Genomic DNA, 25,591 nt, shown 5'->3' with positions numbered 1-25,591 from the left:
GCCGTGGAGGGTTTTAAGCTGGGTAACAGCATGACTAGATTATTCTACCACCAAAATCCCCTTGCTGTGTCTTGAGGAGGAAGAGTATGGTAGTTGAGAGTTTCACTTCTCAAGTCCAATTTCCTGAGTTTGAATCTTAACTATTCAACTATCTCAGCTCCTTAGCAATGAGGGGCAAGGTACTTAACTTCCCTGTGCCTTCTATTTTCCTCTGAAAATGGCAATAATCGTAGTGCTATTTTTGAATGTCATTTAGAGCATTAAATGAGACAATACTAAAAACTTAGCAAATTACCTATCACACACTACATACTCAATGGGTTTTGGAAGTTACCATCGAGTTGACGTACTTTAAGAATTGGAAGCTAAAGACTTAAGGATGTGCTAACTAATCTATCATTTCATGAAACATACATATATAAAGCCATCACCCTGTATGCTTTAAACTTAACATCGTGCTATTTGTCCATTACATCTCAATAAAGCTGGAAAAATAAAACGAGGAAAAAAAACAAGCAAAAAAGACTTAAGCAACATATGCTTTGCACGAAGATCAAAATAAACACACAATCGCTGCCACTCACTGAGTCTCTAATATTTGCCAATATTCCTGCCAGGAAGGTATTTATTAGCACCAATTTTTGAAAGAGGAAAGTGAGGCACAGAGAAATTAACTTTCCTAAATCCCCATAAGGCACAACTGAGATTCAAACTTATGTCTTTCTGACCCCAAAAATATTCCTCTTTCTAATGTACCATGTTTATCTCCTATTTTTTAATGAAACATTGATTTTCCATGTGTAATATCATTCTTTTTCATTTAGAAAAACACAAAAAATAAGATGATTTTCAGACAGTTCCAATCTTTTAGAGATTTCAAGTCCTTGTTTGTGCCTCCTTTGAAATGCTCTAACCTTCTGCTAACTCTGGCTGCTCAGAATGTGCGCTGCCTCCCTAAAGGCTTGCTGCAGACACGTGCTAGATGCTATTTTGCTTTTCACCTTGATTTAGGCAAAAATCGTCTACAGACTTCTTTCCGCTAGCGAAAACAGGTCCTCGATGGGTCTTAGTAAAAGCGAAGTGGCTTAACGCAAATGTAGGGAAAGTGGGGGTTATCTGTACTATGTACTTATAAAGTACTTTTCACTCTTTAAATGTTTCCGGATACTGTATGTATCTTTTATGTATGTATCCAAAATTTTACCCCCAAATTAACCTCTCCAGAATGCCCTGTCCAGTGAATCCAACTCTACATCTAGCTCAGGACTTAGGTGTGCAAGTTCTCCTACAGAAATTTGGACTTATTCATGTACATTCGTACCTACCTCAGTGCTACCGAGCACTAAGTTAGCATATTTAACACTTACTATATGGCAGGCCCTGTGCTAAATGTTTTAGAGGATTTCATTTAATCCTCACAACAACCTACACAACAGACATATGTTCCACATGGATGAAAAAAACGAGAATCAGAGGGATTATACAGATTTCGAGTAGGGCCACGCAACAGCTGTGTGGCAAGTCTGAGCTCATACCATAGTCTGGAGCTAGAGAGTTAACTACTAAAGCACTGTGCCACAGGACGCTGTGGACTGTCCCCGAAGCCATTCCCAAACCCTTCTCCCTTGTCCATCTCCCATGAGGTTGTAAAGGTCCATACACTCTTTCCCACACTCCCTTGGCACGTAGGCATGCCCACTGATGCAGTTCTGGTCAATGACATATTAAAGGAAAGTTCTGGAATGTTCTGGAAATGCTTTCCTCCTTGATTAAAAAAAACTTTTTTTTTTTTAAGATTTTATTTATTTATTTGACAGGCAGAGAGACAGCCAGTGAGAGAGGGAACACAAGCAGGCGGAGTGGGAGAGGAAGAAGCAGGCTTCCAGCAGAGGAGCCTGATGTGGGGCTCGATCCCATGACGCCAGGATCACGCCCTGAGCCGAAGGCAGACGCTTAATGACTGAGCCACCCAGGCGCCCCAAAATACCCTTCTTTTAACCATCTTTTTCCTTTATGTTTTGGATGTTTTTATAAAAATATAATGACTGGATCTAGTGTAATCATCTTGCTACCATAAGGAAAAGACCAAGAAAATTGTACAGGTAAGGACCCAAGTCCTGATATTACAAAAAAATTGAATCACCTACCTCCAGACTATTTGTGAAGTAAATAATAAATGTTGGTATGATTTAAGGCACCGTTCATTTGGTTTTCCGTTACTTCCAGTTGAATGAATTCTTAACTGATATGATTACCCTACTGCTCCTGGACAGCAAAACTCAAAGACGTTCAGTGACTTTTTAAATCTTTAAAAAAAAAAAAAAAAAAGACTCACTATTTAGGTTTTCTTCAAGAACTCAAATGAATTCCTTTTTTTTTTTTTTAAAGATTTTTCACAAGCAGGGGGAGTGGGAGAGGAAGAAGCAGGCTCCCAGCGGAGGAGCCTGACGTGGGGCTCGATCCCAGAACGCCGGGATCACGCCCTGAGCCAAAGGCAGACGCTTAATGACTGAGCCACACAGGCGCCCCTCAAATGAATTTCTTGAACACAGTAAGTGCTTAATATGGTAGCTTAGTAAGTAGTACATACTCGGCACTCGGTAAATATTAATTGAATGAATGAGCAAATGTATTCTTGAAACTAATCACAAATGATCACTTATATACGAGACTTATTTCAGCAAGCAGTGAGCTAAGTGCAGGGCATAGTCCTGAAGTACATGAAGGACCAAAATATGTAGAGAGGTATGGTCTCTACCCTCAAAACGTTTGTAGTTACAAGGGAAATATGAAGACAACTGGAATGCTATGAGGGAATTGCCTTCTTGGTACTTGTTGGTATAACTTAAAAAACAGTTCTGTCTTAGAAACAGCTTTTCAAACAATATAGCTTTGTCAGTATAGCTTTAAAAGTAGGATAATACATAGGAAAATGGAGAAAAAATAAAATGACCAAAAAAACTATGATTATCAATGGGAGGATTTCAAGTAATTTTTATTTCTTTCTTTTATATTTTGCTCAAAGTAGAAATTTTGCAAAATACAGATACATATAAGAAAATAAAAGACAACTCATATCCCCAGTACCCAGAGACTTGAGATCCCCTCTAAGTCTATTATTCTAATTTACAGCAGATTATTTTTATTGGATCTAAACAACAGAAACAATATTATTGTAAACATCTTGGGGCAAGCTATGCAGAGAGACAACTTCTTAATATGAGAGCCACATAATATTCACAAATATAAAATATTACAATCCATGGCATATAGAGAATGTCAGATTAACTGCTATTATAAAACACTATGATTCGATTCAATTTAAAATCCTTAGTTTTTAATGCTGTTTCATAACTACTATGTGCAATTTATATTGTCTATTTAGTTCCCTGCTGTTTTTTCTCTTGTTTCAATATTTTGCTCTAAGAATTTTCATTAATTTATAAATATTTAGTACTATTATAAGAAAATAATAACAGTCACAGAAAAATGGATCACCAGCTTACAATGTTCAATTTTCTAACCCAACCAGTGTAAGATGCTGAGAGGTAGGGAGTAATTTGATTACGAATCAGACTAAAAAGAGAAGTTCAATACTTACCAGTAGAGACCATTGACTTATTATCTTAATTACTTCTCCTCACTAGTGCTTTAATCATATTTTCTGTTTGCTTTGAGTTTTATCTCCTTTTTCAACTTTTGGCTTCCAATTTCCACTCTTCATGAGCCTCATATTGTTAAACCATTTACTTCCAATGACTACATTTCTCATAAAGGCCATCTTTAGCTTTTGCAGGACCAAGTAATAGAGAGCATCAGCAGTGACAAACAGGTTGTATCGGTGCGGTAGGGCTACCATATCGAAGCATCACAGACTGGGGGGCTCAAACAACAGAAATTTAGTATCTCACAGTTCTGGAGAATAGAAGTCCAAGGTCAAGGTGTCAACAGGGTTGGTCTCTTCTGAAAGCCATGAGGGAAAGTTCTGTTCCAGGCCTCTCTCTTTAGCTTATCGATGGCCATTTTTCCCCTCTGTCTTCACATGGTCTTCTTTCTGTGTGTGCGTCTAAGTCCTAACCTCCTCTTCTTATAATGACACCAGTCATATTAGATTAATGACCCCATTGACCTCATTTAAGTATAATTACCTCCTAGAGACCATTATCTCAAAATACAGTCACATCTGAGGTTCTGGGAGTTAGCACTGCAACATATGAATTTGGGTGGGGGTACAATTCAGCCCATAACACAAGCACAGCCAAAAAGATGACCAACTGAAATATGTAGCATGGATTTAGATAGGAACAAGGAATAGATTTCTTAAGTACAAAGAAACCCACACTTTGATTCCAAATTATCTGTGTTCGCAAACCGAAAAGGGTCATTGATGATCCATCCAAAAGGGGAACACATATCTTTTGGACCCCACTACAGCCATGTAGGTAGTTTGGATGGAAGTGGAGAGGATTAATGAACCTCTCCAAAGAGATCCCCTAGAGCGCTGGGCAGAAGAAGAAACTGCATCTCATAGTAATCTGCCCATTGACCAAAAAAGAGTTAACCATACGAAAGAGACAGGGAGACAAGAAGAGTGAGGGTCAGAGGAGACCCTCAAGAGAATGAGAAGCTATTAGGAAGTCTGACCCATACAGATACACTTTTAAGTGTTCTTCATTTTTAAAATATGTGTCTTGTGGCTCACTGTGAAAGCAATGTTTTGACAACAAGTCTCAAAAAACTTCTAATCCTAATATTGACAGGAATCTCAGTAAGGCATGATTTTTCAAGCTGCATCTACTGAACTTGTAACATCTTTTTCTCTTTTCTCTGGAAAGACATTAATCCAGAAAGGCAAGTTCTCAGGTGAATTATTTTAATCCAAATATATTTTCTAATATAACAACCTGCAGCAATGATGTTGTCAATGAAGGATGTGTTCCCTGATTGGAATTCTTGGAAGAGGAGAGTTATTTAGAGCTTCTAGCTAGTAAAAAAACCAAAGGGCTTCTGATCAGTTAGAAACCAGAGGTAGAGTGGAATCCTACCTAACATTTGGGTTGACTTTTTTACTTAGCACAAGATGCAAATGTATTGTATGGTCAAAAATATCCTTAAAAATCATGAGCTTAATCCATAAAGTACGATACTCATGGTTTTGTGTATGCTGCAGCACTCAGTAATTCTTCGTGTGCATAAGTTTCTGAACCACGGAGGTAGGCCAAAGCAAGGAACTAAAGAAAAATCAAAATGCAGTGTCTATACACTCAAATAAGTCACCTTTGAGGGCATTGCCCAAGTCTTATTCAATGCAATCAGGAACAGTAATTGATCGTTCAAACCAAAAATTAATTTAATGAGGTAACTATATATAAATACATTTACCTTAAATAGTTTAACTGAAAATGTAAATGTTGGTCACCTCACTATATTCATTTTTGTTTGTAGTGCCAAGAGTTTTACTTTGACTGTAACTCAACTGATTATCCTCTTACCTTCTCCTTTTGAAAAATATAAATCATATTCATAATATATCATTTGGGACTTCAAGTTTAGGGAAAGGTGACAAAGATGCTTGCAAATCTATAAGAATATTCAATCCTAGATTTTTTTTCTTTTTTACAGATTTTACCTCCACCTAATTTAATAGTTTATTTTAAACCCATGGACATTTAGGGAATCATTCCAAAGCCTACACTACTTTCAACTATTTGTGGGGGGAACTGAGTAAGTCATTGGCAGGAAAGATCTAATAATTCAAACTGAATACTACTTCTCTTGGTCTGTACCAAAATTATTAATTAAAGTTAAAAAGATTATTTCAGTACTATCTCCCAGAATCTAAAATTTTCATTGAAAATGATATCTCTGGAAACTTAAAGTCTTGAAAATATATAAACACCCAGGCCCAGATTATTTGAAGCTTGAATTTAGGTTTGAAAATTGGGTCACAGAGGGGCGCCTGGGTGGCATAGCGATTAAGCGTCTGCCTTCGGCTCAGGGCGTGGTCCCGGCGTTATGGGATCGAGCCCCACATCAGGCTCCTCCACTGGGAGCCTGCTTCTTCCTCTCCCACTCCCCCTGCTGTGTTCCCTCTCTCGCTGGCTGTCTCTATCTCTGTCAAATAAATAAATTAAATCTTTAAAAAAAAGAAAGAAAGAAAATTGGGTCACAGAAGTTTTATTTTCTCGTCTCCCTGAAAAGCTTTTTGTAGTTATGAATAATCAAAAGAAGTTGGGAAAGTCACCACTTTTCTCAGTTAGAGAGACCTTTCTTCAGCAGAGACTGTGAGAAAGGAAGTGGGGTGCTACAGGAGACTGCATCTGCCAGTACCCTGTTCTCTACACAAGAAGTGTACATACTGGGGTATGCACATTCCTTGGATACCCTAAAGACTTTCCTAAGGGAACCTGGGCGAGGAGAGTTTTACGGGAATTAATTTCTAGACCCTCTAGTTTCTTCGGTGCTCTCCTAAAACTGATCTGACTGAAAATGCATATTGATCCATACCCTCCTTTCCCTTTTATAATCATCTTTCCATTTTTACAAAAGAAAGGCACACTTCTCAGCACCCCGTGTCTTATTAGGGTGCACTGAACTTAGAAGGATATCTGAAAAATAAAGGGACAATCTGAAGTATTGCATAGACGTTAATACAAGTCCTTTCATGACTGGGCAACAAGTATGATTGCAAGTAATGTCCAACCCTTTGCTTTCAACACAATTGAAGGATCACATTTCAAAGATCACTGAAAACATTTTTTGGCGATAGATCACTATGTGATTTTGGCAAATAACTGAAGGAATGCAAAGAATTGAGTGATGTTGTACAAACAAATCCCTTTCCAATTCCATCTACGTATGTGAACAGGTTTGTTAGGCAAAGGGATAAGAGGAGACATCCCCTCTATAACAAAAAGAGCAGACTCTGTAACAGATGGTCAGAGAAGAAGTCAAGACAAGTGAACATATTCATTTCACCTCGTTTAATCAGAAACAATTTATTCCTGAAGTTAAACTGTTCATACGTAACAGGAGGGGAAGTAGAAACTACCCAGTTTGAATTCAAATATTTAATGACTTCAAGTCTGATTTTCTGTGTGACAGAGATAATTTTGATGGTAGGAGTGAGTGGTGAGCAACGAACAGACTAGAATGTTACTATGGCCACAAAAAGCTCTACACTTTGCTAAGAAGGCAGAGACACCGCAATAAATCTAGATAGCATTCATCACCACACACAGTTACAAATTGTGTGTGTGTGTGTATAAGAACTTTTAAGATCTATTCTTTTAGCAACTTTCAAATTTAAAAAAAACAGTATTATTAGCGATAATCACCATGATCTGCATTACATCACCATGATTTATTTATTTATCAACTGGAAGTTTGTACCTTTTGACTCCCTTCACTCATTTCACCACCAGCCTTGCTCCTTCCACCCGCCCCCACCTTTGTATCTATTAGTTCATTTGTTGTTATTGTTATTGTTTTAGATTCCACTTATAAGGTATATCGTACAGTATTTGTGTTGACCGTTTTGCGGGATATACAAATATCAAATTATTATATCGTACACCTGAAACTAATGTTATATGTTAACTATATCAGAGTTTTTAAAAATACCCTATTGGACCAAACAAACAAAAAGGCAGAGACAAAGTCCAATTGTAAATGACACGGTGGGTTTATAATTTTTTGTCACTTTCGGATATATATATCCACTATCTAAAAATTGACAGTTTTACTCCCAATAGTTTTCGCCCTGCCTTTGATGAAGAAGGACTGGGTTATCAGGGAGTAGGGATGTGTTAATTCTTTCTATACCACACTTCACCGCACAGCTGGTCCCCACCTCACAAAGGTTTGGCTTACGATTTCTTGTCTTTACGGTGGTACGAAAGCAATATGCACCCGGGAGAAACCATTTTTGAATTCTGAATTCTGATTTTTTCCCAGGCTAGCGACATGTGGTATGATGCGCTCTGGTGACACCGGGCGGTGGCCGCTCCTAGTCAGCCATACAGTCACCAGGATGAACAACTGGTGCCCTTAAACCGTTCTGTATGTACCCGGATAACCACTCTGGTTTTCACTTTCCGTACAGCATTCAATAGATTACATGAGATATTTACCACTTTATTATACAACCGGCTTTGGGTGAGAGGATTTTGCCCAAATATATAGGCTAATGTAAGTGTTCTGAGCACGTTTAAGGTGCGCAAGGCTAAGCTATGAGGTTCGGTAGGTTCGGTGTATTAAGCGTACTTTGGACTTACATTACAATGGGTTTATTGGATCATAACCCTGTCGTAAGTCGAGGGAGATGTGTACTCTCTCAGTACAGAAACACTTGTTTACATTAAAAAGATATACATTAATAAGTCTAAATTTAAAAAAAAAAGTGTGTCTAAACCTTGGAGCAATCGTTCCAAACAACATCTTCTGCATTTTTATCTTGTCATAAACCAGAATGCTCCCCATTCTTCCAATTCCTCAAAGCAAATTTACAGACGAGTGTGACTATCTCTATTTAAGAGCCAAGCTTATCTTTCACACAGGGAGTCAACTTCACATGGATTCAGTGACGATCCTTTGAAGGAGTTAGAAGAGCCGTATCATTTCATCCTCATGCATGACTGAGGGGTATAAAATCCCCATTCCACCTCCAGGACTAGTGAGCAACCCACACACACACACACACACACACACACACACACACACACACACAAATAGCAACCCAGGGTGAGATTTAGCGAACTAGAGGGACTATCAGTTGAAATTTTCCACTCTAAAACAATCGCATGAGAGATGGCAGTGCCAGAAGCGGGGGTTTATAGTTGACTTCCCCCAAATTACAATGCAGCTCAGATTCAAAGTCTCTATTACAATCTTTGGCAGAAGTTTTTAAGACCATTTTTATTTACTCCAAACTCTATCTGAACTAAGTCAGCACAGGCCCTTTGCAATTTTTACGTCAAGTGTTCCAAGCTGTAATTAAGTGAGCAGTGGAACTCAAAGGAAGCACCGAGAGAAAGCATCAGGGCGTCACTTATTGATTGGCGGAATTTTAGGGATTTGAAATTTCTGTTTTATTGTACCACTGCACTTCATTACCATTTATCCTTAAAATGTAATAAGTACAAACTGCTTCAGCAATGATGGAAAAGCTTTCTCAGCTTTAATGAAAGCTTTTATTTGCTACTGAAACTTTTATTATTTCCAAATGGTGGCATAGGCAAGAAAAATAATCACTACTTACATTGACGAAAAATTTCAGCAATTTGAATAATTTTGTTCTTGGATGAATTCTAAGGCATTGAGAGTTGTTACTCTTATGTTTATTGTTTTCATTTACTTTTGATGAACTAAAAACAAAAAATATATCCACCTACACATACTACTGCAAAATAATTTTCTAATTATATATCAGAATGCTAGATAGTACAGCAATCTCTTGTTAGATGTTGGTCTGATCTGGATAGTAATTTCCATATATCTAGGGCTCCAATACATCTCAGCTATTGGCCATGAGAGGCAATCAAGCGTAATTGTGCAGTGCACAGGCTCTGAAACTGGACAGCCTGGTTTTGCTTTCCAGCCCTGACACCTCGCCTACCTGTGAGACCTTTCAAAATTTTCAGACCTCAGTTTCCTTCCCTGTGAGAATGAGGGTGACTAGAATCTGCCTCATGAGATGGGTGGGAAAATTAAATGAAGTATTTCATGTGAAACATTATTCTACAGCGTGGCACATGGTCAATACTTGTTCAGCTCATGGTAACAAATGTTCCGCTCTAATATGCTTTTCATATGTGAATACATCCACCTTGAGCCTGGAGGCAGGGTCAGAATACACCATTCATTCAACAAACATTTCCTGAGCTTTACTTTCTGCAGAAAATTGTCCTAGGGAAAGGGGGCACAAAGATTAATAAGACATAGTGCCTACCCTCCAGAAGCTTACAATTTTAGTGCAAAACTACTGTTGCCATCTTAATATCTTTCTTGAAGACTACCATGAAGCCTACTCTTTCCCTAGATCATACATTTTCCTTTTTTCCATGTGCTTGGAACTGATGGAGCTTCAGAAAAATTTCACTTCAGTTTCTGAAATCTTAATCATGCACAATTTAATAAGCAGCTACAGGTTTTTCCACATTTTAAAATGGATGATTAAATGGTCTAATAAGATTCTAACTTAGCCAAAAACTTGAAAAACATAGGAAGACAACCATGACTGACACATTCATTTTCCCGAATGTGGACATACTGCAAATAGCAGCTGCAGAAAAATAGTGCCATTTACATCCCACATGACCCACGGCTAACTAAAATTGCACAGGAGTTCAGCATCACAGCGTTAAAGCACCTAAACTAAATTCAAGATAAAATGAGAAGAAGCTTGTTTAGTCGTAGCTACATTGCTTTCCAAAAAAAGTTCTGGCTTGACTTCCAACATGGCACCTTGTATACCTCTAGTTCTTCAAACATTTTGTTCGTGTTATTACACTCAGAGAATTCATTAAAAAATAAAATCTTTAAGTTTGACTATAAATCCTAAACACAACGACTAATGTGGTATTTCAGACATCACAAACTCCAAATGATCTTAAATATGTTGTCCTCTGCTAATTTGCTGCTCTTGAAAATGTGCAATAAATCCAATTAAAAAGGAAAACATTTTCAAATTAGTTGCAAGATCAACTGGGATATTATCTGCTTACTAGATGTATCATAATAAAAAACCATCTAATATGCATTACATTGTTTAATTCGGGAGGAAATTGGATGTTCTCCCTTCCAACAAAAGGACCACGACCTTTTTTTTTTTAAACAACATCCAATAATGACTGTGTTAATTTTCTAGAATAGATTGAATAATTGCCAAATACATCTTCTGAGGAGTCACCCTGCCCAAAGCAACAGGAAATCGTGTGTAAACATACAAGGACACAATTCCTTCCTTCTCTCCTTCCTCTCCAGTATCATACCACCTTCCCTGGTCAAAACACTTTTAAGGATCCCTATGACCCTGAAATAAGGGGCACCCCTCACCTCACAATAAAACCTCCCTCGACATTAAATCAACTCACACCTCGTTTCTCTGCAAGACGCCACAGTGAAAATTTATCTCTCAGTCCCAAATCTCCAGACGAATGCACATTTTGGCGACCTCTACTTTCGCATTCAAACGCGCATGTCCCACACCACAGGGTCTTTTTGACCCCAGCTAACGTCCCTGCTTAATGTATGCGTTTTCACATCCATTTTTTAATCCTTTCAGAGTGAAAATTTCAAAGAGGCGAACGTCGGTGAAAGAAGCGAGGAAAGGGAGGGAGGAGATACGAAGCCTGGGATTTCTGCCATCCTCAGTGCCACCCAGAATTCGTATTATTTGTTTCTTCTTCCCCAGCCCTCCCTCTCGCTTCCCCTCTCGCCCCTTTCTCCGCAGCAGGAGGGAGGAGGAGGGGCCGCTGGCTGCAGCCGCCACCTGCCGCGGGGTGGAAAAGCTCCAGTTGTCACTTACCCAGCCGGGTGAGAATGGCTCATTTTTGCAGGATCCCTTTTGGACCCCGCGGCAGGTGCGGAGGTTGGGTGCGCGGGGCCCTGTGCGCGCTGGCGCAGCGACACTCGCGCCCGCCGGGTGGCTCCGCACTGCGGCCGCCGGTGCGCCGGGCACCTGAGCTGGGCCGCCGCCGCCCCAGAGCTACCCGGTAGTCCCGGCCCCCCACCCGCTGGCGGTATCCACAGCCTCGCGGTTGCTAAGGGAGGAGGGAAGGCAAGCACGGAGGTTCCGGAGAGGCCCAAGCGCTGCTGGAACGCAGCCTGGGAAAGCTGGAAGTGAAGCTCAGCTTCAGCCCCCTTTTCTGGGCCCTAATGTGGGAGGAGACCCAGGCCTCTGCTCTGTTGCCCTGGGCGCGGGTTCCCCAGGCACCTATAATCTGAAAGCAACATACGCACACACACACACACACACACAAACACACACTCACACACACCTATTCAGGCTGGTGTGCTTCCTAGGCCCTGGGGAAGGAAGGGCTGGGTGGTGGCTGCGGGTAAGGCAATGCAAGTCCGGAGCTGCTCCACCGTGATGCATGGGTTTCCAGTCGTAAAACAGTCCCTAGACTGCAAGTTCAAGGGGGAAGAAAGAGGTCTTTCTCGATCTGGTTTGGGCTTTGATTTTGATTTTGATCTCGAAGACATGGCAATTGCTTCATTTCCTCTTTGGGAAATCTCCATCCTTGCTCCTACTGAGGACCCCACTCCTGGCAGGCAGTGCCGATAGTTCTAAAGTTCAGGAGGTGGGACGGTGCAGTTTCGCAAGGAGGAAGGCTAGACTCGTACCTGTATTTGAATCCGGCACAGAGAAGGCGGGGCGACGTGAAGAAGCCTGGATTTACAGGAGACGCTTAAAGCACTGGACTTCGATGACCTATCCCGAGTCCTGTTTTGCTTTGTCGGGTTCTTTGCTTCAGGACTTGATCTCTGGCCCCAGGACTTGGACACATCTGTGGTGACGTAGCCCTTCAAGGATCTCCATTCTAGCTCAAACACACTTACAGGTGGGATGGGCATCAGTTCACTAATGGCATTCTGCTTTCCCACACATCATAAAGACCCACGGAGCGTGTCAGAGTCCAGTTTCCTTCACATGATATTCGAGGTCCCTCATCACTGGACCCCTGCATTCCTCATCAGTCCCACCGTGACCACCTTCTCCCCCTCTGCTACCCTAAACTCCAGCAAAACCAAATCTAGCACTATCCTGTGGATGGGAACGTACTTCTTCCCTTGACCACTTGACAAACGTCATCTTTCAACACAGCTTGCACACTGCCTTCTGTGATGTCCCCAGGTGTGTTGATGATTCCCTCATCTGGGGCCCTGCTCTACATACCTCTGTTTTACACTCACACTCTGCACTTGCTGCTGGATGGCTTTCTTTCTTTCCTTCTTTCTTTTTTTTTTTTTTTAAGATTTTATTTATTTATTTGACAGAGAGAGACAGCCAGCGAGAGAGGGAACACAAGCAGGGAGAGTGGGAGAGGAAGAAGCAGGCTCCTAGTGGAGGAGCCTGATGTGGGGCTCGATTCCAGAACGCCGGGATCATGCCCTGAGCCAAAGGCAGACGCTTAACCGCTGTGCCACCCAGGCGCCCCCAGATGGCTGCCTTTTCAACTTGAACGTGAGCTCCTCTATTTCATGTGGTACATGAATTTTATTTCTCGGTCTTAGAAGCAAACAGCAATTTAACAAACATTTGGTCTATAAGTGAAGGAAATAGATTTTTTAAATCTCTTCAAAGTGGTAGTATTTTTATTGACCGCTTACTCAATGCTCTCCTCAGCCTTTTATGAGAACTTACTAGCTGTTCATTATCTCATTTAATCCTCCCCTCTACTCTGTGAGGTAGGTTTTCTCCTCCATTTCACAGCTATCCAAACTAAGACACAGAGGAGCTAATTATGTTGCTTGAATTCTACAATAGCTCCTAAGTGGAAAACACCAGGATTCCAATCCAAGTCTGCCTGATTCCAAAGCCCACGTGTGTGTGTGTGTGTGTGTGTGTGTGTGTGTGTGTGTGAAACAATGACAACATTCCTTCCCCCATGATTCCTGTGAGTTGCTGCAGGAGTCAAATTCCCTCCACTATCAGAATTTTCTGACCTGAAAGATCAGAGCCATCCCAGCAGGGGGAAAACAGAGTTCTAGTTCAATAGCTTAGATCCTGAGACTGAGGACTCAAGGCTGCTTTGGGGACCAAGACTAGAGCTAGAGAAAAGCTGTCAAACAGAAAAGATGTGAGATGTGAAAGTCATCTTATGCTTCAACAAGGAAATTCTACAGATACGTAATCACTGTGCAGCCACAAACTGGACTTGAGCCAGATCTGCCCCATAGATGTGTACTCCCACTGCCTGTGATTCCTGTTTGATGGTGTCCTAAATGCTCTCTGTTACTACACTTCACCTGGATAAAAACTGGCCAGCATGGAGGGGGTACTAGAGAAAGACATTATAATTTGCCCAAGTGCTGCCAACCCCTAAGGATGGTGTAAATAATATAATCTCATACAGGTACTAGTTGTTACGTATTAATTCATTTGTGCAAATAGAAAATGGTATTCGCTCACTGGTGGAATGAGAAAGGAAATTAAAATACACTATGTAGATACTCAGGATTCTGTGGAAAAGAATCCCTGGCACTCAGCAGACAGCAAGGTACTCTCAGCAGCATGTATTAATTCATAAATGGGGTTCGAGTTCTCCAACCCCTGTGAGCTGCACAATTTCACATCCCTGATGAAAACTGCAAGGAAGCTACTAATTTTCACTTCAGAAAATGCTCACTGTGAAAATGTATTGGGAATTTAGCCAGAAAGAATTTTTATGTTAATTTCTAGCATGGAGATAGGGAAAGGGGAAAAAAGGAAAAAAAACAAACAAACTAAATTCAACTGTTTCAGAGACCAAATAGTCACTGGAGTGATTTTCATTTTCTCACAGGAAAACAAGTCCCCAGATGTCCCCAGTAGAACCATAAATTTATAAAAAGATTTTTGTTTTGTAGAAAGACCTGTGGACTTGGGGTTTGGGGGCAGGAGACAAGCAGATCTCCACTTTAGTTGAACAGGAGCTAGACTTAGGAATCACGGATCTGAACTACCAGTGACCACCTCCTAGGTCAGGGGTGAGAGATCTATGGCTCAAGGGCCAAATCCAGCTCCCCACTTGTTTCTGTACAGTCCACAAGCTGAGTTGCCACATTTGTAAATGGTTCAAAAAAATCAAAAGAATAATATTATATGATACGTGAAGATTACACGAAATACAGATTTCCATATCCTTAAATAAAGTCTTACTGGAAAACAGCCCCATCCATTTCTTTATGAATCATCTATGACCGCTTTGGTGCTACGAAGGCAGAAGTGAGTAGGTACAACATGAACTCATGGCCCACAAAACCGAAAATATTTACTATCTGGCCCATTACAGCAAAAGCTTACGTTGTTACTGCAATCAGAAAGGTAACTGACCTTTATGGACTCTGAGACCAGATACCGCATCTTTCACCATTTTATCCCGAGCACCTATCGCAGGGCCTCTCACAGAGCATGGTTGGGAGAACACATCTTCCCACGGGTTTATCCTTCTCCCACAAATAAAGGTGAAGTCATCCAGACTTCCTGCCAGATATAATCAACATGCATGATGACGTGGTGTCACCCAGGGCTACTTTCTTTTATCAACCCCATATAAAACCACAGTAAGTAAGGTAAGCACTTCAACAGGTCACAATCGTGCAGATGGCTCAGTTTCTAAGAGAGCTCCCTGATACCTTACAGCTTCCGGCATTAGCGTAGGTCACTCGAAGGTATAGCACTGAGGAGCTGGAGAATGAAAAACACCTGTACAAGGATTTAACTTCAAACCTGAATTGTTTTCCAGCCTTCCCTAATAAGCTTCCCTAATTAGCCTAATTCCAGTGAGACACTTAGTGAAGCATGGTGTTAGGGATAGGAAAGGCTGAGAGGGCATGTACGACAAATAGAGTGATGGACTTAAAGGGATATCCCTAATTCAGAGTTCTGAGTAACCCAGACAGGCAAGATGTCTCCAGATCCTTCTATCCCTATCTGTGAGTTGGACTGAGTCGGCAGACACATCAGTTGAATTGCAGTGAATGAACTTATTTGGTGGCCATGGGAAATCAGCGGTATTTTTTACACCCGAGGTCTCAAAGATGATCAGAACCCCTGTCTGCCCTCAAGCTTGAAGGCTATCGGCTCGATAGACATGTGAGCAGAGAATGGCAAAGTGCTAAGTGCTATGACGGAAGTATGCAGAAGTGCGGTAACGGTGCCTTCTGACTAATGCTCCTGCCCTATCCTCGTTCCCACCACTTCCAGTCATGTTCCCATGCTTTGTGATGCTGAATATCACTTCTCAGGAGTCACATTATTATTCGCTCTAGCCTGGACACCCTGATTCTTCCTCACCACCCTCTCCCAAGTCTTCTATACCAGGAGAGGGAAAAGATTGGCCTTGATGGAGTAGAGAAAAAAAAGAGAGAAACATAAAGCCTATTGGGGAGGCATAATCACAAAGAAATCTGCAAGAAAAATAAAGGATTTTCATTATTTTTCGTGTTTTCAAGTAATTATATTACTGATAAATACATTCTCCATCCCTACCCTAAAAAGTTTCTCTAGGGAAGTCAGAGAAAAACTCACGGAGGAGACGGTTCTTACGGTGAGCCTTAAAAGCTGTGTAGGAGTTGGCCAGGTGGATGGGGCCTGGGGAGAAGAGGTATGCCTTCCCCAAGCTAACACCTCCCCGCTTAAGCTTCTCGAGCCAACAGTGGACTCAGTCAGTGTCTACAGACCCTGTTCTCATTTCTGTAGCCCAAACATTAATGGAGGTTGTGACTTGGAATTGAAAATAGGAAGAGGATGAAAAGAAGAAAAGGTAGGAAGGTAATGGCTTCATCAAGGAAATGGGACTTGAACAGGGCTCAAGTGTGTCAAGACACAGCCGTGGGGTCACCTCCCCTTCTGACGAGTATTGTCTGTAGGGATCATGCCACATATTCATACACAGTATTGTCTGCATGTGTGTCTTAATCTCCTGTGCCCCCAAACTAAGTTCCTGCTCTCTCCTTTAGTGCCAATCACATTGCCATGATTTTCAGAAATACTTCATACACATTTGTTGAATAAATGATATAAGAAGTGTAATCCACATTTTCCTGGACACTCCAGTTGGAGGAAAAGATGAGAAGAAGTTGACATACTAAGAGTCATAATCAATGATTTCCCGGCATGAGTGAATGTGTCAGATGTTAAGGAGCTCCCCATATCTATGCATTTGAAACCAAAGGCATGATTTGGGGACAGGAACCGAGCAGAGCCATGTCAATGGCCTGATGAAATGGAAGACTGGGTTTGGTTACTGTAGCATCGAAGCAGCTACAGATGACTGACACCACTGTCAAGAGAGCCGGGAGCATTATTGGAGGACACAGAACTCTACTTCGGCTCCACTTGGCCTAAGATCAGAGAATATCCACTGACGTTACTGTTATCAGGCTCAACGCTTAGTGCTTCACTCACTGAATCCTCGTAACTGTAAGGCAGGTGTTATTTTAATCCCTGTTTTACAGATGAGAAAGCTGAGGCTCAGAGAAGTTAAATACCAGCTGGCAAGTGTCCCAGCTGAGATTTAAATCCCATTCTCCGTGACTCCAGAACCCGCACTCTTAAACACTTTGCTCGATTCCTTCCCCCGTCCCAGAGGCAAGGAAGCATGACCACACAATGGGGAGGGCAATAACTATAAGGTCACTGATCCCAAAGGAAAACTGTTCTCAGTTGTACCAACTGTTCTTCCAACTTTCTCTAAGAACAGTAGCTCAATAACCTGACTGGCGAAAAGAAACCAAAGAGCAGGAATTTCATTTATTACCGCACATCTGTTTTCCGACAGAGCAAACAGAACATTCCAGATTCTCTAGCCTTTAAGAGCACCCATCTCTAAAAAACTTTACAGCTTCATTTGGTTTAAATGACAATGGACTTGGCTTTTCCGCGGAAGCAGTACGCACTGGTCTTCCAGAATGCCTGTGTCACAAACTGCTGACTGAATTATCTTGTCCTCCTCCCCTCTACAGCTAGAGGGAGAGGGGGAACTGTAACTCCTTGCACCGGGTCGTATAAACAAAGCTGCACTTTTTTTTTTTTTTTAAGATTTTATTTATTTATTTGACAGAGAGAGAGACAGCCAGTGAGAGAGGGAACACAAGCAGGGGGAGTGGGAGAGGAAGAAGCAGGCTCCCAGTGGAGGAGCCCGATGTGGGTCTCGATCCCAGAACCCCGGGATCACGCCCTGAGCCGAAGGCAGATGCTTAACGACTGCGCCGCCCAGGCGCCCCAAAGCTGCACTTCTTAAACTCAGGTTAGAAGTACATTCGCGGCTTTGAGCAGATGACTGGGACTGTTCACATGGGTGGTAGGTGATAGTCAAGGTCACAGAACAAATCATCTGAACGAGAGTAACTGTTTTAAAATAAAAACATAACTTTATTACTTACAAATTCATACTGTAACTCAGACTAAGAAAGTGCTACCTGATAGGGTCCTGAAGAAATATTGACTAGATAAAGATTTTTTTTTGGTAATTAATGTATTAGTTTCATGGAAATAAACACCCCTAAAGGAGTTTGAGTATGCTTTCACTAATGATTGCTCAAGCCAACAGTTTCTCCCTAAGAGTACAAAAGTAAAAAAAAAGGTTTCATCATTGTTGGAGTGATCACAAATTCTGAATTAATTAGACTTCCCTCTGGTGACAAAAGAAATGGAAGTATGGATGAAGCATCAAAGAACAGGCAAACAGGAAAGCCATTCTGGAGAGGGGGCTGGAGACAAAGATTATCCACCAGTTAACTGCAGGAAAACCCAATGCGGTGAAAAACAGCTCCTGAGCTGTAGAAATGCATTCGGAAAGAAACACTTGGTGATTCCTTGGGAGAGGTACAGTTTGGTAACACAGCCCCCACAGCTGCCCCAAGATCAGAATTGTGCGATTCCTCCCTTCCTTCAAGTTTCTTTCTTTCTTTTTTTTTTTTTAATAAGTTTTTCTCTCATTCAATAAAGGCCACTTCAGATTCCACATTTTGGTTGAGGAGGAGGAATCAGAACTGCAGGGTTGATTGTTGGCACCTGAGCAGGGCTGTCTCCACGGGGAGCTTTTATCCGTGAGCTACATGGCCAGTCGGGCAGGCATGCGGGAGAATGCTCTTTTGAGCCCAAGTTCCACAACGCTGGAAACAGAAGCACAAAATGTCATGGCCTTGTCCCTCTGATGTGCTCTATAGTCATACACAGCAACTGAGGCTATTGCCTCAGCTATAGGTCGACGGGTGGGGGGAGGGGAAGCAAAGTTGCTAACACTGGGGTCTGCCGTATGTAGGGAAGCATTAGCGAGCAGGGACAGGAAGTCAAGAGGAGGAAATGCAGCTTTACCGACTTAAAAGGCAAATAAATGACAAAGAAAGAGGCAAAGTCTTAAGTGGAAGGTACTACTTAGTTCCAGTTATCCATAATCACAAAAGGAGAAAACCCATAAACCCCCTTCAGTCTGCTCGGCATCATGCCTTTCACTTGGACTTGAATGGTCACACCTAGGTGATATTGCAAATTGTGAGAATTTTCTTTAGATGTACCAGTATGGCCATGTTATAAAGAACAGGTTTAAGAAGAGGTAAGAGGTTTCAGCTCCCCTATTTTGTCCATATTTAAGCTAGGGACCTGGCTTTGAATTGGGAATCTGTCACTGTGGAAGCTGTTCTTACTCACCAATGTCTGGTTCTTGTCCACTTCAGAATACAGGAGAGGCTGACATGTCTCCATCACCTTGAAGTTAGGCAGGACCACAGGACTTGTTCTGGCTAATGAACTGTGAGTGAAAAATGATGTGTCACTTCTGGGCAGAATATTTTAAGAGCTTGTGCCAGATTCTCTTTCTGCCCCTGGGCCCAGCAACCAGCAACCTTCCAGATGGTCTCAAGTGAGGACAGCATGGAGAAAAGCTACCCCCTCAAGCCCCAGGCGGGCAGGAACACAGATGAGCAACAAACCCTTGCTATTTAAAGCCACTGAGATCTGGGGGTTATTGGTTATCACAGCAAAGCCGGCCTGTATGATTAATAAGCTATATAATAGTTACGTGACTTTGGGAAATCTGCTGATAGTTGCTATTCCTCGGTTTTCTCATCAGAAAATGAGGGAGGCCTGGGATATGGTCAGTACTGAGAATATGGTAACTTGTTCATCCTCATAATAACCTACACTTCAAGAACTGCCTACACCGAGCCAGTCACTATCTTCTCTACACATACATCCTCTCTCATCCTCAAACCAATCTTATAAGTTGGGTGTTACTGATCTTTTTATAAATCGTGAAACCAGGCCTCAAAGAGGTTTACTAGCTCAATGAGTGTTAACCAACTTGTAAGTGGAACCAGATCTTTCTGATCCAGAGCTCTTGCTTCCTCCCCTAAAAGTAGTTATTTCACTTCTAAATAAGTGAAAACTTATTAGTATATTAGTAATTAAGATAAACATCTTAGATGTAAAGAAACAAATAAGAAAGGAATAAACCATTTAGAGTTTAAAATCATCATTTTCTTCAATACACATAACATCTTTCCTGCTGAATGATTCGGTTTTAATGATCCCGGCTAAAGCCATACCTGGCAATTCCTAATCTGGGGTTCCCAACTCCTATGGGTTTATTAAGGTAATAATATGAGTTTGCAAGCTATTCTCGGGATTTCCACAGGTCTAGAAGAAATAATATATTTACAGTGGGCAAGAGGACCAAAGCTAAATAAAAATAAGTTTTCCCTTTTTTTTCTTTTTTATCAGAATTTATAATGGGTCATTTCATTGTGGTACATTTGTACATTGGTACAATCTATAATATGCTTTGGTCCATTTATGATGACCTACAAGGGCCACTATTGATGTTTATGAATCAATGAGAAAAAAAAGTAAAGAGAGCTAAAAAATGTTATGGTGTTAAGCCATAAACTCAAATCTTTGGATAATTTGGGAAAATAATTTCAAATAAAATATTTTTGTATTTATGACATTAATAAACTGCATTTTATATAGATTTCTGAATCTGTATCAATAAATATTTCTACCAGTACAAAGTGGGAAAAAAAAGTGTACAAGAAACTCTTGGTTATATAAAGGTTGTTAAATACTGCTACATCCCAAATTTTGAACTGTGGCCAGGACAAGCCCAAATTAACCCTTTTCTCTCTCTTTGCAACTTAGCTCCTAATAACCCAGGCTATCCTCTACAGTTCAGAGAGGTTCTGGGAAGCAGTACAGCAGAAACACAGACGACTTTTTAGTTAATTCAGTAAAAGAAAGAGCTGATGAATGAAGTAAAAGTGATTGAATCAAAGTAACCTTGTTACTTTGGGGGACATAGCAACCTCGAATTTTGGGGAGGATACATCTCAGAGGACTGGCAAGAGATTTTAGTAAAGAGCGTGGGTCAAAATGAATGAGAAACCAGCAAAATGGCATTCTGTGGGCGTTCCTCCCTTTACCTCCCTCTGCTGGAAATCAACCAATCATTTTCAGACTAAATTAAAGGCACTCAGTTGTCCTCAGAGCAAACTCAGTGGTCAAGGGTGTTTCAAAGAGACCTTTTGTTCACATTTCTGGAGGACAGTTATAGGCCTTGTCATCAAAGAAAATAAGAAACCCTTATAGTTGCAGCAGTAGTGACAATTTTAAAAGTTACTGGACACGTGCCATGTTCCAGGCTCTGTGCTAAAATACTTTAAATGTCATGTCTCATCTTATACTCAAATACTATTATTTCCCCCTTTTTACAGAGAAAATTTCTGAGAAGCAAAGGATTGAAGTAATTTGCCCAGAGTCACCTGCTTGTTGAGTGGAGGCACCTCCCTAGCAATGGCTCTCAGCCCCTGTGTTATACTGTCCCCTGCAGGGTGTCTGGAAATGATACAAACTGAGGGTGTCATCTTGGAGGCAGAAGGGAACCATCTATGGAGTACTTCCAGAGTGCTAACAATACATTCACATGACTTCATTAAATTCTCATAATTCGGGGGGGGGGGAGGTGAGGAGGTACCGTTACTCTCATGGCACAGATAAGAAAAATAAGGCTCAAAGAGATGAAGGGGTTCTCCAACAAAGAAGACAGTAAGATATAAACCAAGGCATTCTAAATCCACATTGAATGATCTGCCTCCGTAGCAAGCTGGTTCTAATTTAACCTCAAAAAATTATTTGCATATCTAAAATATCAAGATACCTAACTGAATTACAGTCCGCATGAGAAATACCTGGATGGTTGCTTGGAAACTCAATATAAGGCAATTTGGAGATCAAGGTGATCTCAAAACTAAAAAGATCAATGTGATACTGGTTTACACGCTCAGATGTGCAAGTTCTTCTATATTTTGCTTTGATAGGATCACATCTGGAACACTGAGCTTCCATGAGTCATAGCTCAAGATATATATCATTCCCTGCATTTTCCAAATTCAGAAGCGAAGTCGAAGCTCTCTGAGGTGCGCTCTGAAAGCCTTTCTCATCTGGTTTAAGGTAAGGGGAAAGCATTTCTCATATCCATGATAGGTAGTTGTGGGAACAGGGAGAAATAACACACTTACAGCTCTCTTCAATGAAATCCTCACCACCAGCTTCTTCCTTCTTGCAGTGAATCGTCTTTCTTACACTCTGGTAGTAAGTGATGGGCTAACACATACGTGCGTGTCCAGCCCTTCTCTCTGGGAAGCATCTAGAACTTTCATGCTGAGTCGCACAGGGTATACTTGCAGAACTCCAGGGTATACTGCTCACGTAGACCATGACGTGAATGGTGCCCCCTGCAGTTGTCCAACTTGGCAGCCCTACCGACACCTGCTGTTTTATTCTCTGCTTATGGAACCTCTGCTGAAACTAAGAGAGAAAAAGCCTGTTTCACTTACTCCTGGGTATTACAGTCAACATTTCAAAATAAAAGAGTTACATTTTTAAAAATGCAATTATCAGGAAACAACAGTTGTTGGCGAGGATGCGGAGAAAGGGGAACCCTCTTACGATGTTGGTGGGAATGCAAACTGGTGCAGCGACTCTGAGAAACAGTATGGAGGTTCCTCAAAAAGTTAAAAATAGAGCTACCCTACTAGCCAGCAATTGCACTACTAGGTACTTACCCAAAGGATACAAAAATACTGATTCAAAGGAGCACATGGATGGAGCTAGAGTGCGTTATGCTAAGTGAAGCAAGTTAGCCAGAGAAAGACAAATACCACATGATTTCACTCATATGTGGAATTTAAGAAATGAAACAGAAATGAACAGCAGAAACAGAAGGGGAAAGGAAAAAAACAAGAGAGGGAGGCAAACTGTAAGAGACTCTTAACTATAGAGATCAAACTGAGGGTCGCTGGAGGGGAGGTGGGCAGGGGGATGGACTAAATGGGTGATGGGGTAGTAAGGAGGGCACCTGTCGTGATGAGCATCAGGCACTGTATGTGATGAATCACTAAATTCTACTCTGAAATTAACACTGTATGTTAACTAACTAGAATTTAAATAAAAACTTGAAACATTAAAAAAATAAATTAAAAAGCTTAAATATTTGCAGAAGGTAAAAAAATAAAAATGCACTTTTCAAGTATAAGTTTATTAAAATGGGGAACACCCCATAAGTCATTTTATAGAAGAAATCATTGAAATAACTGGTGACATCTAAATTAAGCATGATACGAATATGGAAAGCATCAGCGCCATCAAATGTTTAAAAGAGCTTGATGCAGAAGAGAGAAGAGACTGAGAAGTTTCATGGGAGATAATTAGGGGAAATTGTAAGATGATTTTTGGCTCAGTAAAAGAACTTTCTAAAAGCAAGCAACAGAAACTCTATTCCAACAACCCTATGAGTAAGGGCATACTTTACACCCATGTTAGAGAGAATGTTTCCAAAAATGGAATGGGCAATGTTTGATGGTAGGCAGTTTCTTATCCTGAGAAATGAGCAAGAAGGGGAATCAAACGTCTTAGACGAGACCTTCACATAGAGTTATATTGAACTAAATGGATTACAAGGTTTCTTCTAGGATAGAGACTGTGACAATTCACTATGAACCTCAACCAGCCCCGGAAGAAGGAAACCCCTTCACCCTCCCCCTGAAGGAGGCTGAGGCCTTATATAAGGTGCTTGATCCAACCCTTACCATGTGAAAATTTCAAATCTCCTATCAGGTCTTGTGTAGCTAAGCAAATAGCCACAGAGAGTATATGGTACAGTAAAGGACCTGTTTTGTTTTTTATTCCTTCATGATCCAAGAACCACAATTTAAAAAGGGAGTGAGAATAGATATTAAAAAACCCCTAGCACTGCTCTGTATATTAATGAGTTCTGCCAATTCCACTGTGAAAGAGATGTTCAACCTAGAATGCTTTTGTTCCTCCTTATGGTTTTATTTTATTTTATTTTATTTTATTTTTTTTTTAAAGATTTTATTTATTTATTCGACAGAGATAGAGACAGCCAGCGAGAGAGGGAACACAAGCAGGGGGAGTGGGAGAGGAAGAAGCAGGCTCATAGCGGAGGAGCCTGATGTGGGGCTCGATCCCATAACGCCGGGATCACGCCCTGAGCCAAAGGCAGACGCTTAACCGCTGTGCCACCCAGGCGCCCCTCCTCCTTATGGTTTTAAACCATGAGTCCAAAACTTAAAAAGAGAAAGAAAAGGGAGTGACAGGCCTGTGCAGATGAGACTGCATGGCAAGTCTAAGAGTCCAGTCTTACAAGGCAGCTGCTCCCGGACTCAGCTGCTCATTGCCTTCTAGAAATGCTTTCTAGAATTGCCATATCTGATTTTTCCAAAGAAGCTAAAAAGCCAGATGTTTTTTGGTGAAATTTTCTAATTTTCAGAACATTATCAGGCTGGACAAAACTTATCTGTGGGTAGAAATCTGCCCACTGGCTCCTAGCTTCTGGCTGCAGGAAGGCTGATCCTTCACCGAAAGGTGGTAGGAAGGCTGTGCTTGCATTTATGTCTCCACGTGAGCCAGCGGACATCGACTGCACAACTGAAGATAAAGAAAGTACGGACAACTATGCTGGTGGGAAGATCTAAGGGAGACTGGATGAAGCTTTCTGCCCCCGCATGAGGCTGCTCAGCAGGGCCTGAAGGGTGAGAGGCTGCCCCTCTCTGTCCTGCTGGAGTTCCTGGGTGTCCCTTTCTCGGCATCATCACAGACCTGGGAAGGCCACTGGATCCTCAGGCAACTCCAGCCCCGGTAGAAGGGAGAAGATTTTTCCCAAAGGGTAAACAAAAATTCTCAAAGCCAAAGAGGAAAGAGAGAGAGGCATTCTTAGAAAGGAGCAGAGATCTACGAAGTTCAGCAAAGACAGAGATGGGAAGACCACCTGAAGACCCTCATGAATGCTTTCAAGCCTCGGATTTTTCCCCTCAAACTGGGGGCAAGTCTTGTCGACTGTATACTTTTCTGTCTTTTCCTGACTAAGGGAGGAACCTTCAGTACACAGTGCATCTGACAGCAGCCCTGTTTTTAGATGCAAGCCCCGACAGCTTGTTCATACAGATTTTAGTTTTGATATAAGTTTGGTGAAACAACAGAGCATTAGAAGCACCAGAAAAAGTGACAGGCACAGAATGATTGTTTCACTGTGTGGGGCAGTGTGTTTAAAAAGAATAAATGGACAAAGAACAGAGTTTGAGATATGGTTGGATTGTAAAGGTGATGGGTGTAATATATAGATATCATAGCAATATATTTTATAATCATGTGTGTTTCCTAAAATTACAGACAAGTCACAGACAGGCAGCCTTTACAATTCTCTTAGGTGGAGAAGACATGTGATGAGGAACAGCAGGGTTTATACAGTGTGTTTTCCTTACTTAGCTAATGCCTGACACACTCTGCTGTTCAGAGAAATCCATCAAAGGGGAGAACAGCCACATGATGAAACGGCCGGCCGAATCAGGCCAGATGGCGCCCAGC

The 25,591-nt window shown here is 41.3% G+C and overlaps 1 protein-coding gene across 1 annotated transcript in view; it reads right to left on the bottom strand.

The window, feature by feature from the left end:
• Positions 1-12,579, bottom strand: part of ERICH3 (glutamate rich 3) — a 95,399-nt gene extending 82,820 nt beyond the window's left edge. Inside the window, exons 1-2 of the mRNA XM_040626589.1 lie at positions 12,349-12,579; positions 11,528-11,874 (exon numbers count right to left, since the gene is read on the bottom strand). Coding sequence (XP_040482523.1) covers positions 11,528-11,874; positions 12,349-12,579 — 578 coding nt within the window. The remainder of the gene's footprint in view (positions 1-11,527; positions 11,875-12,348) is intronic.
• Between the last annotated feature and the right edge of the window lie 13,012 nt (positions 12,580-25,591).

Source organism: Ursus maritimus, unplaced genomic scaffold (assembly GCF_017311325.1).
Source record: "Ursus maritimus isolate PB19 unplaced genomic scaffold, ASM1731132v1 scaffold_12, whole genome shotgun sequence".
In the NCBI taxonomy this organism is placed as follows: Eukaryota; Metazoa; Chordata; class Mammalia; order Carnivora; family Ursidae; genus Ursus; species Ursus maritimus.
This window is presented reverse-complemented; position numbering and strand designations above follow the sequence as displayed.